Genomic DNA, 17947 nt, shown 5'->3' with positions numbered 1-17947 from the left:
ATCATTCTGTATGATATTCTTATTTTTAGGGTACGTACTGCAACAGCCAAACCCTCACTGAGGCTGCTACCCCTGGACTATTGGACTGCCATGACTCTCTCACCATATTCTGTTTGGGTTAGTTCCCTCCTTCTTGATTTACCTGTACTTCCTTCGTGGAGGGTACTCTAAACTCCCCCTGTTATGCACTCATTTAAAGCTTTATCTATACTCACCTCTATCATCTGACAAGTCAAACTTGGGTGTATTTTTGCATTTACTTGAAAGTCAAACTTGGGTGTATTTTTGCATCTAACTTTGGCCATTGATTGTAACCTGCTAGCCCAGTGACTGTTCAATACAGCTTTACTTGCTTACTCCTCCCTCTGCCTCCTCTCTTTTCCACTCATGGCGCTTTCTGTTTCTCCCGTCTACTCCAACTGCTTTTCTATCAACTATTCTTCCCTTCTCACTAAGTCTGGAAAAAGAAATTTAAAAAGGACATCTTAGCCTCAAACCCTGGTCACCTATCGCTGATACCTATACCAGCACCTCTTCCCGACAGACCCTCACTGACCGCCATATGATCTCTGTACTTTGTCCTATCTCCTCCTCTCCCATTAATGGTGGCACCCACTGGGATGTCATCATGCCTCTTTCGACTCCTCCAGAGTCATCCTTAATGTCTACCTAAATGGCACTGTCATGGTCCAAGGTCCTCAGGCCAATCTCCTTCTCTTCGATAGGCATTTCCCTCGCCTCATCAACTTCCTCTCATCTCCAGCTGTCCCCTCCTCTCACTCCTTGCCTACCTTACCCACTTGTTCCTCCTCCACTTTTTCCTCCTCCTCTGCCACTCTTCAGGCTACCTCCACAACTCTGCAGGGCGTACCTCTGATTTGTACCCCTCCCTGGAAGGTCTTTAAGGCTCGCAACCTTCTTCATCTTGCAACTCTCAACTCTCGCTCTGCTGTAAAACACTCCTCTGACATCTGCCACCTCCTTGAAGAACTGGACCTTGATGTCCTCGGTTTTACCGAGACATGGTTCCACCTCTTTTCTCTCTGAGTGGGCTGACCTCTCCTCCTCCCTCCTGGCCTCAACCACTCAACTCCTCCTCCTTGGTGACCTCAACATCCACCTCGATTCTCCCTGTCCCTCATCTCTGCTCTTTCGCAACCTCTGTGATTCCCGCTCCCTCTCTATCCTCCCCTCTGGCCCAACATACTCTGCAGGACACACACTTGATGTATTGATCTCCCCTGGCCTCCCCCTCTCTATCCCTCTGACCACTCCTCTCTCCTGGAGTGACCACTGCCTTCTCTCCTCCCATCTCTCACTCTCTTCCCACCAAGCCAACCCCACCCCAACACTGCCACTTACTTTCTCGGACATCCGACCTATGAAGCGTGTGTCAGCTGAGGCTTTCGCTGCCACTTTCTCTCCCCCTCCTCCTCCTCTGGCAGACTCACACCCCGACGCAACCTTGTCCCTTCTCTACTCTTCTATCTCTGATAGTCTTGATGCTCTTGCCCTTGTCATGAGGATCCGCTTGAAGTCAAAAGCCAAGTGTAATTCCTGGTATGACTCCGACCTAGCTATACTTAAAGGTAAGTGTAGGGCGGCTGAGAGGAAATGGAGGGCTTCTTGCTCATCCTCTGAAAAACTGGCCTGTCGCCTGCTACAAAGGCAATACCGACTCTCTGTCCGCACTAAGAAGAGAGCCCACATTCAAGCCCGTGTCTCTGCGGCATCTAACAACTCGGCCGAACTCTTTTAAATCTGCAAGGATCTTGCCAACCCTGCAGCAGTCTCCGCCCCTCCTCTTGCCTCCCAGGCTCTCTGCAATGCCCTTGCCTCACACTTTATCTAAAAAACCCAGGACATCCTATCAACCCTCTCCTTTCCTGCCCCTCCTATTCCCTCTCAGTCTGCGCTTGCACACACCCCCTTTAAGCACTTCCCCACCGTCCTTCTCTTCCTTTCCTATTCTTTCCCCTGACAAGGTCGCTAGACAAATCTGATCTATGAAAGCCTTGTCAAAGCAGGTTCATCCCTGCTCCTCTAAAACCATCAAGAACCACATTGACACCCTCGCCCCAGCCCTTGCTGATTTTTGCAAACACTCCTTTGCCTCAGGATCCTTCCCCTCCCCTCTGAAGCACTCCTTTGTGCATCCTCTTCTCAAGAAACCCATAGCTGATCCTTCCTGTCCGGCTAACTACCACCCAATTTCCATTACCCCCTTTCTGGGCAAATTCCTGGAAAATCTGGCCATCTCTCAGCTTAACCTTCACTCAGATTCTGTTGGCTATCTTCATGACCACCAGTCTGGCTTCAGAGCGCCCAGAAGCAGGGAAACTGCTCTCTTGAACATCCGTGAAGATCTGCTCTCCGACCTGGATTCTAACATTCCCTCTGTCCTCATCCTTCTGAATCTCTCTTCTGCCTTCGACACAGTCACCCACACCATCCTGCTCGACCGTCTCCGTGATAACATGGGTATCACTGATCAGGCACTGGCCTGACCTCTTTCCTCTCTGATCGTCCCTCCCAGGTCCAACGGGAGTCCTTCCTATCATCTATCTTCCTCTCCACCTGTGGGGTTCACCAGGGGTCTAACCTCTCACCCTGGCTCTTAAACCAATACCTGGCAAATACCAATCATTTCATTACATGGCAATGTCATAGCACAGTCATAAACAGAGTTCAATGTTTTCAATTTTACTGCAACTATGTATTTTTAAAGAAAGGTTAATTAAATACGACGAGAGTCAGTAATATGGGTGACATTCATGACAGCCAGTGCGTAGGGTTAGAAGAAATATTTAAGAAATGCTAAAATAATTCATGAAAACCATCTAAAAATGTTCCATGACATTTAGGGCTCTGCGCACAATGAAGTACCCATTTCCTGCCTATTAGCCGGATTGCCTCTTTTATAAGGGAATTTCTCCTCTCTTTGTCTTGATTATAAAAGTGTGAAAATAGTTTAAAATTAAACTTTAGACACCTACATAGCAAAACTAAATTCACATCATGCATATTATGCAATTTACATTTGTCAATAAAAACATTGATATATGTCACACTAATTAATGTAATCTTAATCCTATTTAATGAACGCAACTCATTTAACCTTGTTTACTGTAGTATCGATTGTGGGCTTAAATGTCATCAAAGCCACAAGCAATGATACCTGGTACCTGCCAGGCACAGTATCCAAAATCCGTTGGTGTTGATATATGAAGGGCAATGTACACAAATATTTAAATAATAAACTCTGAGGGGCATTTACATATTTTGGGTGGGCCTTGCCTGCCTGCTCAGGCCCTACCCTGTCTATGCCTCCGTAACTATCCTGATTTGTTCTTTATTGAACCCTATGGCTGACTGATAATGGAATCCTGTAGCTAGGATAATAAAGCTCACACTTAACTCTTTACCCCATTAAGGCAATAATAGAACATTAATATGATTAGCAATGAACGCACCACTTCCTGTCTGATGTGTTGCAAATGTTGATGCAGAACAATGCTCAATGAATTTGTTAAATCTTGTCAACTGCCTCATATGCCAGGATGGCATCCACTGAAATTTCAACTCAAGAAACATAAGCCTCTACACCATGCTGCACTCGTGAAGTCATCAAGTACCACGCCATCCACAGAACAGGAACGCTCTGGATGTAATCGCAACCACTGGAAGAACTCATAACCGTGAGGACTCTCTAATCAGCATGCGGAACATTAATCTCCAAAGCCAAATAAAGCTACTAGGCGACAACCATCGTGCAACCATCCAACAAAAGCAGAGCACTCTTCCAAGCCATGAAGCACTGCTTCAACCCCCTGCTACAGCCGGAAAAAACACAATCCACTAATATGTGTATGCCTTCAGCAGCTTCTTCCCTGACAAAAAAGACAACACATTGGCAAGTCAAAATGCACCACAAACCTCCCACCCATACCAGACCATAACAGTTCAAGAAGAAAGACAACACATTTGTATCCTCAAACCCACCAGCTAAGTTCTCCTCTCCTCCGTTGAGAAGGGCATCAAAGGTGAAGCACACACACCCCCATCACAATGTCATCCACGCATTCCTTACGCAGTGCACCTTCTCAGATGCACTAAAAACAAGACCGATCTGCCCCTTGTTAAAGAATCCCATGCTCGACCAAGATAACCTGGCAAACAATCACCCCATCACACATCTACATTTCCCCTGTGATTGAGAAGGCATCCCCATCCAGTTGCATTAAAAGATCACTCAGTAAACTCTCCTACAATTTCCTACAGGACTACCAATCTGTATTCCGACCACAATGCAGCACAGAGATCGTCAGATTACAATCACATCCTGGACAGAGGAGACACCTATTTACCCATTCTCCTTGACCTCTGTGATGCCTTCAAACCCATTGACCATGGAGTCCTCCTCAAACTCGTCACTGTGAGCATGAGTTTTGCTGAATTAGTCCTGCAGTGGTTCTCCTTATGCCTCTCCAAAAGAGACCACCTTATCCAGATTATCCCAAACAGACCCCAGCATTGCCCAGTAACCTCATGAGTTACGCACAACTCCATTCGGTCCCCTGTCATTCTCTACTTGGAACCTTTGGGGGAACTCCTTGCCAATTGATATCAAGATACAGCAGAAGGCAGATGACACTCAGCTTTATCCAAATACCAATTGCACTCCCTTTCCTGTTCTTAGCACCCTGCTTCCATGTTTCTGTGCTTCCCTCACTATGTTCTTCCCTCTATGACTTTAAAGTGCTCCATTGCTTTCCTGTCACTTCTCGTTCCCCAACATGGCCATTGTGGCACACATGGAAGAGAATTCACACTAGAAAACAACATGCCCCTTCCAAAATGGAACTGTTCTGCCCCACAGAACTGAATCTGCTTCGACGGTCTAGCTTTTTCCAAGATGGTGACTGGCCTCTCTCCCAGATCCGGATAAAGCAACCCGCAAACGGCAGCCCAGTGCTTTGCTTCTTTCATACCCGATTAAGCCAGTGAGTATCAAGCCTGCCTTCCTTTCTTCGTTTCTCATCTTTCTGTCTCCTTCATCGCACCGTGCCTTTCGATACTTTCATATATCGCATTTCCCCAGCATTCCCTTGAAGCCCAACTCGCTCATCTTTGTACCTGCTTCCTGTTACACAACTCGTTCCTCATTTCTGACCAAGACAGTGAGGATCCCCCTGTGCTCCACGCTACTCGGCTTTGTTACTAGCTCTACAGAGCGAACGCTTGTCGTTGCACGGAATTCCTACCTCTTAAACATTCTTTGTTATTCACCATCCCGGTATCAGGATCAGCATTGTTGGTAGCTCTTTGCTCACAAGCTGGTCCACACAAAGAAGGGTAGAACGCCTGTTGTGCACGTGGGTTTTCGTCCCCAGGAGGGTTACCCTTTCCTTACTCTGATTGCCGGTATTTCCTGCCCGGAATAATAGAGAAGGACGGGAGGCTTTTCCACTTACTATAGACCGTGATGTCAGGTGAGCATATATTGTGGGGTTTCACAAACTTGTTTACAAGTCACTCTTATACGGAGAGGAATTGACAGACCCGACATTTCCGAAGCTAGGTCCCCACTCAATAAATACTCTAATAATAATAAAAAAATAATACCTGAGGACATCCATTGACTCAAGCACTGTCTGCCCCTAATCCAAACCTGTATATCAAGAGTACTCCTGAATCTCAACCCTGCACAGTCACTTCATTGTCCTAGGAAACCTCACCTGGTGCAAAACCTTTATTATCCTATCTGGATGGTTGCAATGTCCTACAAGCAGGAGTCCCAGCTGCCGCTTTGGCACCTCTGGACGCCAGCCAGCAGTCTGTAGCACACCTTATCACAGGGTCAGGATATTCTCACCACATCGCCCCCATCCTTGGAGGAGCAGCACCGGCATCCCTTCAAGCATGCATCATGTTCAAGGCTGTTTCCATCCACTACAAAGCAATCACAACTAAAAGACCACTCTACCTGGCCGGGAAATTCACTATCAATGGCGGCCAGTGCACTACCAGAAGCCAAAAAATTGCCATGCTGGAAACAAGGACCCGCAAAAGAAAAAAACAGGAAACAAACCTTTTCCTGCTATATCCCCAGTCTCTGGAACAAGTTACCAATGCAGATAAGACTGGCACACACCATGCTACACTTCAAGAAGACCTGAAGACCCTACTCTTCAAAAACCATCTTACCAACCATTGATCGTTACACTGAACCTGTTTTCCCCTTCTAAAGTCCCCGCCTCCCATGATTCCCATACGCATCCCAGGTCCTCTGCTATCCCTGCACCCTACGTGTAACTCCTCTTCTGACCTCCCCTAGGTACAGCGCTCCCTTGCTTCCCAGCTAGGTTCCTGCTTTATAAATCTCAACATCCATGCATACATTCATCACACATGCATTCATCACACATGCATTCATCATACATGCATAATGCATTGAGTTAAACATGAAAGCGCTAGCTCCAAAAAAGTGGGTGGGAGTCAATCTATTCTTTTTAAATAATGGGCAAATCGTGTTAAAGCAATAGAGCGGAGGGATTCAATGTATGCAGTGATTTTTCATAGTGATGCCATGTACGGGTGTGCCCTCACATTTATCACTGTCTGAAGTGTTTTTAGAAGTGTCCAACTAGGATGCATGGAATTCTTTTGGTTCTGTGTCATTATCCCGGTTTCTGGCGGTCGCATATCAAAAAGACAGATTTTTTTGGTCGCTTTCATGCGACACCCACCCAGAAAACAGGAAAGGGACACCACTGACATTTTTGTTTTCATTCGGGGCGGTTTTACACCCTCAAATCCCCCCTTTGCTCCTTACTGCCCCCATGCACCTCTGCATGCACACACGTTTTGGCACACTCACACACACTCAAACAGACAAATACACACTCACACACACACACTACACACACACTTATCTCTGACTCCTGCAGCTCGTCCTCTCTGTCTCGTCGTACCTGTCAGCCCCTGCACGCACTCGTGTGTGGCGCAGGGGCTGACAGTTTGATTGAGAAAGACCGCTCTGTGCAGTCACTGTGCGGTCTTTCTAAAGAAAAAGGTTATTTGACCTAATACCATTCTTCTGACTGGTCGGATGTCTTCTAATGTTTGTAGAAGGTGTTTTGCTCTGCTGTGCATCCACTCCTGGATGGCTCTGCATTTGCAATCTTGGTAATTTGCTAAGAGAAAACGAGGGAGCGATTGAGAGGGGGCGAGAGAGAGTCAGACTGAGAACGAGAGAGAAAGAGAGAGAGAGAGAGAGACAGAGAGACAGCGATAGAGAGCCATAGAAAGATAGAGAGAGTGAGAGAGAAAAAGAAAGATAGTGACAGAGAAATGAGATAGTGACAGCAATTGACATGCAGGGAGAGAGAAAGGGGCCGCAAGAGAGAGGGAGGGAGAGACAGAGAAAGAGAATAATAAAGGGCCCTCAGGAGGCCGTAGGAGTACATACTTTAGTAAATTAAAGGATAGAAGGATGAACTCAGTCCAAATTCGTTCACTCGACCATCGCTGGTGTTATGGGCAAAGCACAGACTTTCATCATTCACAAATCAAGGCTTGGGTCCTTTTTAACAATGTATTCCATTCCATTATTCATAGCTAGCCCCTTCTGGGAGAAGCCTCTCACTTTGACCAGCCTCTCCCCAGCGCCTTTGGTGATGAAGGCAGAGGAGGGAAATATGAGCCAAACTTTAGGATTCCCTTGATGTCATTAGGAGGCACTCAATGTAGACAGTGTCTTCACCTAACATGGACCTTCCCCAATCCTGACCACAGTCAGAGTAGATGCTGCAAAGGCCCCGTGACCTGCATCTCCTTCATCCTTAACAGCAGGTGCAGCCAATTTGTCACCTTCTGGAGGATTTGACCTACACTCCTTTCATCCCCAGGTAGCAGCCTCAATGGTGAAGGATCATGGGAATTGTAAGCCAACACACCTGGATGATAGCTGGGTGGCTACCCCTGTTTCATGGTGCATGTGCAGCTCCACAGACCTTGGTGACCTGAGACAAACCAAGTCGGTATCAGACTGCGTAAAAAAGGCAGGAAAAGTGATTTCAGGGCCATATGGCCCACCGCCTCCTACCACACACTACCCACGCTGTCCAGAGATTCCAACGCTGCCCAGAGGAGGTCCTTATAATTAGACAGACATGCCTCTTCCTCCCTTCCTTGATCTGCCCCATGGACCTATCTCATCATTATCCTCATGGGCACCCTTCTACAGGCAGACCGAAGAGAGGTGGGAGATATTTCTAGAACAAACACTTCCTATTGGGAGAATCAAGCTTTATATTTCTTAATTTTGTTTTTGGAGACGTATCTCAGCGACCTATGGTTTGGTATAAAGCTCCTTAAATGGTGACTCTGTATATTCGAACTAATGGTTTATTGTGGACATCTTGCAAGCAATGTGGTGTTACCTGATGGGCTTCTGTGATGATGTGCTGTGCCTGGTGCTGCATCACATTCCTGCCTTGATCCGTGATGAAGGCCCCACCAGCAGGTAATGTGACAAGACATGTCACTTACTTGGTAGGACTATCCTGAGCATGTGTTCATGGAGAGGTTGTGTGACACTATTGTCGTACACTGACTACTTTTTGCTTCAACGCCGCGCGACCGTTCGCCTAGGGCTTTCCGATTCTTCTGAGCAATATGGGCAGATGTCCTGATTTATAACTGGGATAAGAACATTTGATGGAGGCTTGACACAAAGCTCTCGCTCACACATTTTTAAGATTGCTTTGCAGATGGCGAGAGACTAAAAGAGATTTAAGGATTGCTTGTGGCAAGGGTTGGCCAATAACAAGGAGCTTTCTTTGCTGTCTCTTCTGCAGTTGGGTGCAGGTGAAAGACGATTGCGACGTCAATCCTGAATCGGGATATCCGTCATCGCAGACAGGTGGACACAGGAACACCATCGGGGACGGTTCCGAAGGGAAGGTGTAAGCCGCGTCCCACGGCACTCCACAGCTGAAACACCGACGACGTTGCGAGTGCAAGTCGGATCACCAGCCTTATCTTAAGCTGATATGTATCAGAACATACATTCCAGAAGACACGGACAGCGTGTTGCTTAACTCTGTATAAATAAAAAAACAAGTCATCATAATTTTGTATATATGCTTTCTTATAATTGCTATATATTTTCTATGAATTTTGTAATTTTGCTGAAGAAGTATGTGAATCGTAGCTGGCAATGGCCTAGGAGAGGTCCATAAATAACACGTTGAACTGTCTAGTTGTCATGGTCACACACTTGTCTGCTTCTTACCTTTCAGTGTTTTGAACCCATGTAAAGTGTCCAGTGATTGCCTGCATGCAGCAGTCAGAAGACACGCACAACAACCAGTCTATATCAGTGCATGCTGCAAAAATAATCGTCATTGCATTGTAGAGTTTGGCTTATGCTGGATTAAAGGCAAAGTATCACTATTTCAGTTTATTCTAGTAAATGAGCACATGACTCGAGGGAAAGTGTTGGGTTTTGCTGCTCTCATCGAAATACATTGGTGGCTGTTATCATATGCCTTCTAACACAGCTGCCCAACCACCTCTGCCTCAGGTCGGTGTGCCTCCTGGTAGGAGCGGGTCAACAATGCAGTGTCTTTGAAAAGGTTTGTGAAAGTGACGCAATATCCCCAAGGTCCTATAGCTCGCAGAGGGGACCTCAGGTGACCTTCGACCCCATGTGACATCACAGAAAGTGACATCAAAGGACCCTTCACGCCAGATGGTTTACAGCTCTCTTACTACCCTCTGATTTCCTGACACAGAATTCTAATAAAGAACTAGAGGGCCAACAGTCCATACTTTAGAGAGCAAAAAGTGAGGCAGCCGTGATCCAATCATTTAGCAGCCATGGACGCCTTGCTGGTGGAAATGCTGCCACGGAAAGTGACGTATTTGTTTCCACCAGCATGGCCTCCAGGGCTGATGCAGCTTCCCATGGAATGTTGGCCCTCTAGTTCTTTATTGGAACTTTGTGCCACCTGATGACATTGCAACAAGTAACACTGCATGCATAGCTCTCTCAACTCATCTGCTTTTGGAGGGAGTCACCCGCTTGGCAAGCCGGGTCGTCATTTAGGGGTCACCTGAGGTCGCCCTTGTTACCCCTGTGGTCTCCCTTGCTACCCCTAAAAAATAAGATTGGTTTTTTTTTGTTTTTGTTTTTTTAATGCAAGGCCTGCGCCATGTGGCTCTTTGTTTCTGGAGTGGCTGGCTTTCTTGTTCAGGCCTCTTTAAAAAAAAAAAATAAGTGTCTAACACTTTCAGCAGTGACCCTCAATAAGAAAGAATGGGAATACCAGATAATTAGTCTTTTTAGAATTCTTTACAAACTCATTAAAGGTTTATTTCAGGCACAGTTCAGGGGGTGAGTTACTGATTTAGTCTGTTCTTAAACTCAACTCAGCCTTTCAGCCTTTCATCCTTCTGCAAGGTTTTAAATGGAGCTGCTTGACAAACACAAAAGGCATGCATTTGTGGGAGGTTGAAAGGGGGCAGATTTACAAAATTGAGGTGGGATTGAAGTTAAATCTTTCACAATGAATAGACATTTGGCACATTATTCAGACTACAAAATGGCCAAAGATGAAAGGTGTAAAAAGAGACTTCATGATTCTGTGACGTTTGAGAAGTTCCGCCGTGTTGGCTCAAGGAGAGGTGGCTGTTCACAGATTTGTGGCGCTGTGGTACCCCCAGGGTGTATTCCTACCACACACACCCACTCACAGGGTGACACACCCCTCTGCTATTGTCGTACTGCTTACCATTATTTTTTCCAAATGCAGCAGTGAGGCAAAAGTGGCGCACTTTATTTTTTCCTCCAGTTTTTCTTAAGAGCTTACCCCAGACATACAAGCCTCGGAGCGCTGTGCCTTAACTACATAATGTTTAACATTCAGAGCATTTTACAGCTCTTAATATACCATAGAGCAGTTTCTGAAATAGTTATTTAACAGGCAATTCTCGCCAAGTGGAAGCAAACGGTTTAGCAAAATGGACAGATGCAAGGCTTTCGGAACTGGTGGGCACTGGCGTCCTACCGCACAGCTGCAGCTGGAGTGGGAAGCGGGTTTGCGGGCTAAGACCTTGTTCTACTGGGGGGATGCTTTTCTAATGGGCACACACAGTATATGTTCGACTGCGGAACAATTGTACATCTTCGATAATTTAAATGCGCCATTTTGGAACCCATTTCAGAACATATGCTTTTAAGGCACTAAAGTTGCAGATAAATCTTTCAAAATGGACTGTTGGTCACATAGCCTGGTCATTTGTCCATCTTTGTACCAACACATTTGCTCATTCTCTTTGCCCCTTTCGATATCCCACCCAGTAAGGTGCAGAATCAGACATGTCTTTGTTGTCATTAAAAGGCCGCAGATTGATTTTCACAACACAATAAACTCAAAACACTGCAAACAAACTTTGTGAAAATAGTTCTGAAGGGGCAGCGACTGCTCGATTTCCAAAACTTGCTTCCCCGTTTCCAAACCAAGTCCACAGTAGACCAAAGCTCCCCCAACCATTTTTGTCCTAGACCCGCCTGCCCTTGCAGGTGTTCCTTGGCTGGGAGAGTGCTCTTTGTTCAGGGGAAGCTGAGCCCTCATTGCTACCACCAGCGCCCCCACCGCTTAGGCCCCCAAGAAGTGCTGGTCCCAAGAAGAGCGAAGACCCTTCCAGCTTTCCCACGGCTCATTCGGAGTCTGTATCTTGCCACTGGTCACCAAACACTGCCACACCAAAGGTGGGTTACCGCCCACCGCAGCTCCCCCCTTTCCTACTTTGTAATTCCTGGAGCTTCATGAACAAATTCCAGTAAAACAGATCCATCCCCGATGCTGACAAATGCACTCCATCCTTCAAATAGTATTCTGGAGATTTCAAATTGATCAGGCCATGCCTGATCTGGGGAAAACCTCTGCCCCTGCAAAATTTTGCCATTGCCCCATTCAACTTTCTGCTCAACCTTTCCACCGCTGAGTGACTCTGAGCGCCCCTCCATTCCTGTCTTGGAATGATCTCAGCCCACAAGATCTAGGACTCGCCCGACTACGAGGACAATTCCTGCAATGAAAACATCATCTCCCTCATTAAAGCCCCCCTCTCCATGCTTGTCAAATCAATGCCGCTTAGATGTATAATCAAGACATCAGGTCTGTGCAGCTTACCCAGCAATTTGTTGAAGAGCCCTTGCAGCTGTGCCCATCTCATTCGGGGCACCCTGTGCCACCAGATCCTGTACTCGCTGGCGGTCAGTTCATCTCTTTCTGCCATCCAGCTTGACTCGGCTCTAGACACAAATGAATGCCCCACTACCCAGATGGACCGTCTCTTGAAAGGAGATGAGAAGGAAGTTGTTAACACTAGATTTTGTCCGGCCTGATGTACCTCCTAAAACACCCAGACTTCCATCCCCTGATTTTCAGGATTGCTTCCGGACCCAGGCCTACCTCTGCTGCTGATGTGGCTGCCCCTATCCTGAAGGAGTGGGTACCAAACACCCCTCCCGTTACCCCCATTTTCTCCAATGCCATATCCATGACCCTCCTGAATTGAAAACGACTCAAGGTGATCAGTCCCGTGCAAGAAAAGGGGGGAACCCGCACCCGCCGGCTGCCTTCCCTGGAGGTAGGCTGTCAAGTCTGCTACTGGGCACACTAAGCTGCCCTGGATGTTATAGAGTGTGACCGTTCTCCCTTTCCCCTTCTGATCGGTCTTGGACCTCTAAACGCATACCCGTTCATTCGTTAACTGTACAGCCTCCAACCTTAAAAATCCAGAGCCCCTTGCTTTCTTTATTTTCAGGCACCAACTCGCTTACTCTAAAGGCTCCAAAGAAAGCCAATGCAAAGGCCGCTGTGAACAAAACCCTCTCCTCTTTGCTATGGCAAACCGACCGTAGGCTTTCAATTAAACAGTGCAGCAATATCGATGGGCCTCCTTACATCAGGTTTCCGGTCTGTTTGTTTAGCCCAACCCTTCATTACCATCAAAATGTAGTGCTCCTTGGCGGGGTCGGACTTACCCCCGAGCTTGAAATAATGCGCTATTACTGCCAAATGATAAGTCATCCAGGATCTGGTTTTCCCAGTCTGCCTGCCCCATCTGACAAAGGCGGGCACTGTCGCTCCCCTCTGCCCCTCCATCAACATTTCGCCTTGAAAGGCCAAGAACCGCTCCCAGCACCCCTTCTATCTTCTTTCAGTGCCGGGAGCCAGAGCGGTGTGGATTAAAGAACTAAGATCCCCCAATCATGCCCCATCACTGCGCCTTGAATGGGGTCATCGTCTTGCTCACCTCTGGACAGTTCCCCTGAAACTTCTCCCACTGTAAACGAGAGAGAGAGAGTTAGCAGCAACGTTTTCTACTCCCAGAATGTGCCGAGCTCTAACGTCCGTGTTCAATCTAAGCAGGCATTTTGTTATCTAAGTAGCTTCAACACCCTCAAGTTGCTAGACGTCTCCTGATTGATGATCTGGACCACTGCCAAGTTATCTGACCAGAGCACCATCGTCCTGTTTTTTAATTCCTTCCCCCACAACTTGAAAGCAACTACGATAGGGAACAGCTCCATTTACATAATGTCCCTGGTAATCCCCTCCCGATGCCATGCAGACAGCCAGTCCTGGTCGCAGCAGTTGCTCCCCAAAATGGCCCTGGAACCGTGAGCCCGATGAATCAGTGAAGAGCTTGAGTTTCTCGCTAGTGGCCCACTGCTCCCTCCATAGCAGTACCCCATTGAACTCATCCAAAAACCCATCACACATTCTGAGGTCCTCTTTCACCTCTGCCCCCAGCCGCACATGTTGAGACGTGTGTTGCATACCCACTGTTTTGAGCTCAGCACTCCTGGCGAACACCTTCCCCGCTGTGATGACCTTTCCCACAAAATTAAGTTTACCCGACAATGATTGGAGCTCCCTCAGGGTAGCCTTAATCCTGTCCTTCATCTCCTTGATTATTTCCTTCAGATTCATGACCTTGTCCCTTGGCAACCTGCACCTCCCTCCCACTGAGTCGATCTCAGTTCCCAGGAATGTAATCTTTGTGGCCCAACTGTCTTACCGTTGGCCAATGGGACCCCCATTTCCTCCATCAATTCTCATACGTGTTCATGAGCGACCCACACGCCCCCGTCTCCTAATAATAAGAAATCGTCAAGGTAGTGCATTATTCCGCCACCCTGTGCCCTCTGCCTCAGGGTGAACTCTCAAAAGGTATGAAACTTTTCAAAGTAGGAGCATGAAATGGCGCAGCCCATCGGTAGGCACCTGTCATAAAAGTATTCCTCTTTTACCTTGAAGCCCAGCAAAGGATAGCTATCCTGGTGAATCGGTAGTAACCTTAAAGCAGACTCGATATCAGCTTTCCCCATTAGTTTGCCTCTCCCTGACGATCTCACCAGCTCTGCATTGTCAAATGATGGATAATGGACCCTGCACATCTCTTCGGCTATGCCGTTGTTAACCGACGCACCCTCAGGGAAGGAAAGGTGCGGTATTAGGTGAAACTGACCCTCTTCCTTCTTTGGTACCAATCCCAGGGGTGACACTACCAAATCCTCCAATGGCGCGGAGGTGAATGGGCCAGCCACCCTCTCCACCTTGATTTTCTTAGCCACCTTTTGTGCAACAACCTCAGGCATTCTAAATGCAGACTTGCAATTGTCAGCTTCCCTGCTCTCCACCTCACCTTTGTAAGGGATCCTGAACCCCCACCTGAAACCTTCCCAGAACAACTTTGCATCTGCACTGTTGTGATATGAATTTAGAAAAAGAATCAATTTATGCAGGAATGCCGGGGTGGGCAAGTGGGTTTCAATTACGATTCTCCCTCTCTTTGGGTTTAGGGTCACTCCTCTGCTTTTCCTCGCCGGGAGGAGAGCTGTGATCCCCTGAACTTCTGCCACCAGTGTCCTTAAATCTACATGCTTTGCTTTGTCAAAGGGGCAATACCCGTCTGCAAAATTTCCAGCACACCGCCTGCTCCCCCTGATTACTGGGACGACTATTCCAGGAGGAGCGCCTGCTAAAGGACCTCCTTCCTTGGTACCCATATGACCCTCTGAATCTCCCAAAATGAGGCTTCTCGCCCTGGGCCTTGTCCCCTGTCTCCCTTGAAGGTACAATTTTTTCAATGTACTCCCTCACATCAACCTCATCCCAGGATATCGTGGGCCAAACCTGCATTTTGAGCCTGAAAACCCTGTCATATTTCAACCAGGCGTCTCCGCCATAAGCCAAGTACAATGTATGTATGTACTGTTCATACGCAAACAGAGCCCCAGCATCCTGTGAGAATGTTTCCATCATAATGGATGCCAGCAACCTAAACGCTGCCAACCAATTGTGGATGCTCTCCTCCACCTTGAGACTGTCCCTATCCTTCTTCTCCCTCTCTTTCTCAGACAACTCCTGCAATCCCAACCCCACAGGCTCCATATCCAACAAGCTAAGGATCTTAGCAAACTCCTTCTGTCAAATCCTTTCCTTATAGGCCAATGGTATGGGCCAAACCAATGAATTCCCAGCTGCCCGTACAGGGGCAAAACCCAACATTGCCCTCCCATACTGTGTGGCATGGCCCCACACTATAACCTGTACTTGGCTGGTGGCTGGCGCTGGTATCGGCTGAACCAAGTGACTGCCCCCTCCAGAAGGGTCTTCCCGGGACAGTGCCGCCCCTTGAACCACCCACGCCATGCTCTGCCCTTGTGAGCCTGTTGGTGTTGCCAAAACCTGTTGCAACTGACCAACCCCCCCAATGGGATTTCATTGTGCATTGAGGAGGCTTGACTCATGCCCTTGGGGCTTGGCACCCCTCTCCACAAGCCCCCCAGCCTCAGATTCTCCCCCTGTTGGTGCACAGTCACAGCATTTCTGCCTACCTGATTAAACGCATTTACATTACTGAACAACATTTGACCATTACCCCCATTCCGCCATACTTGCAAGCACTGCATGAACATAACTTTCACCTGCTCCAAGGATGTGGGTCCCTCTGCTGCTACCACCGCCGAGTTGGCCACAGAAGCACTGGGTGCACTGCCACTGTTCCTTGGAGCTTCAGCAGGTAAGGGTGCTGTATTGGCCACAGCCCCTGCTGATTTTCGTTTCTTGGCCGCCTCCGCCTGCTGTTTGCTGGCTTTAGCCTTAGCGGTCAGAGTCCTCTTTCTTTTGGTCGCTGGTTCCTCCTCCTCGCTGTGTCTGCTTTCTCCTTCATCATCCATGGCTTCGATTTCATGCATTGCCACATCAGCTGAAAAGTTAGGGAACAATAGTGGAGAATCCACCCTCTGGCTTGGCCCAGCTGCTTCGTAGTCAAGATTTGTGGCCACCATGTGCAGCCAATTTGGCCCATGCTTGGCCGCTGCCAACCGTGCCATCGATATGAAGTCTTCCATATCTTTCTCAGGGCAGCAAAACCCTGGCATACCCTGAGCCTATGTGGCCATCTTCCTTGTTGTAGCAGACTGGGATTTTCTTTAGCAAGCAGCCTCCAGGCACATGCACTGCAATGGAATTATTTTTTAGCCCCAGCCTCCTGGCACTTGTTCTTCGCTGCAAAACTCACGCACATGCACTGCAGAAATTGCAGTAGCCTTCAGGCAATGACTGTACTGTTTTCAGTATTTATCTTGATCAATGAGGCCCAGCCTCTGTGGCATGCAATACCAGAATTGTCCCCAAATGCTTCCTCATTCCTAGATATTCACTGAGTCCCCATGGGTAAAAAATCTGATGCACTTGTTCTGTAAACTGTTCAAAACCTGCTGTGTGCCAGATTCAGCAGCGCTCCCTTCGATTAATGTTAACTCAACCCGGGATGTCTTCCCCCTGTACTCCTTAACTGCCTTGAGGAATCGTGCCCTTTCCTACTGTTGTAGACGTGTATCCCGATACGGCCCAGGCCGGAGAGTTAAAACAAAACAAGTCCTTCCTTTAGCCCCTGGGAGTCACGCTGCTTGCTTTGTTGCAATAGCCTTTCACCCGAATGCAGCTCGGGTCAATCGAACAAATCCTTTAACCCTTGTGGGTTAGGCTCCCAGAGAGAGGGAACCGCTTGTTTAGCTGCAGTGATTTTTCACCCAAATGCAGGCCAGGTCCTTAGCGCGTCACTTTACCAAAGTTTCAGTCCCACTTTCACCCTTGCGCAGCCCTGATCTCTATGTTCCTCCCCTTACTGCTGAGTGCGGTGGCTCACCTCCAATAATGCCGCCCCCGACTCTGAACCTCGCTGTCAGGTGCTCCGGCTCCTCCTTCCAGTTCCTTTCTGCCTTTTCCGATATCGCCTAAACTTGCGCTGGCACCAGCTCCACTTCAGACTCCCTCGCCGCACAGGTCCGTTTCCTCCAACGCTGATCCTGCTCCAAGCTGCACCCACGCTTCGGCCTCAGCGACCCACCTCCTCGCTCTCTGCCACACCAGCTCCACGCGGCGGCCCCAGGGCACATGCACCACAGGTCTCCCCAACACGGCTTGTGCTTCTGCAATGCTCTGCTTTTTTCTCCTCACCGCTCCGGCTCGACCTCGATGCTGGCAGATACTCCTCCGAATAAAGAAAACGAAAAACAGGTCCTTCGGTGCGGCGGGAGTCCTTCTGCTCAAGCTGGATTCTCCTGCAGCAGCACGCCCACCGGCTTATATGCAGCCTGGCACACCCCCTCCTATTATTGCCTTTCAAAGGCATTTCCTTGGGTTTGGCATGCTTCCCTCCCCTTAGGCTGCCTTCAGCCAGCCCACCTCCCCCTTACCCAGGGGGGAAGGGAGGAGGACCCTGCCCACATTATTAGGGCGCCTCCTCCAATTTTCGTCATCACCTCCATTTTTCAAAACTTTGTTATGGGTGATACCCTGGGGTGGAGCCAGCCTCAACATTTTGGGGGGCTGATAGACAGCTTTAAAAGCACATC

The 17947-nt window shown here is 48.2% G+C and overlaps 1 protein-coding gene across 2 annotated transcripts in view; it reads left to right on the top strand.

Annotated features, from left to right (window-relative positions):
* Positions 1 to 9459, top strand: part of ADGRD2 (adhesion G protein-coupled receptor D2) — a 1057913-nt gene extending 1048454 nt beyond the window's left edge. For both annotated transcript variants that reach the window (XM_069609449.1, XM_069609450.1), the window contains exon 26: positions 8862 to 9459. In XM_069609449.1, the coding sequence (XP_069465550.1) occupies positions 8862 to 8875 (14 nt within the window). In that variant the 3' untranslated portion in view covers positions 8876 to 9459. The remainder of the gene's footprint in view (positions 1 to 8861) is intronic.
* The last annotated feature ends 8488 nt before the right edge of the window (positions 9460 to 17947 follow it).

This window comes from Ambystoma mexicanum, chromosome 8 (assembly GCF_040938575.1).
Source record: "Ambystoma mexicanum isolate Mex_15411 chromosome 8, UKY_AmexF1_1, whole genome shotgun sequence".
In the NCBI taxonomy this organism is placed as follows: domain Eukaryota; kingdom Metazoa; phylum Chordata; class Amphibia; order Caudata; family Ambystomatidae; genus Ambystoma; species Ambystoma mexicanum.
Note: the sequence above shows the minus strand (reverse complement) of the source record. Positions and strands in the feature narration are given on the sequence as shown.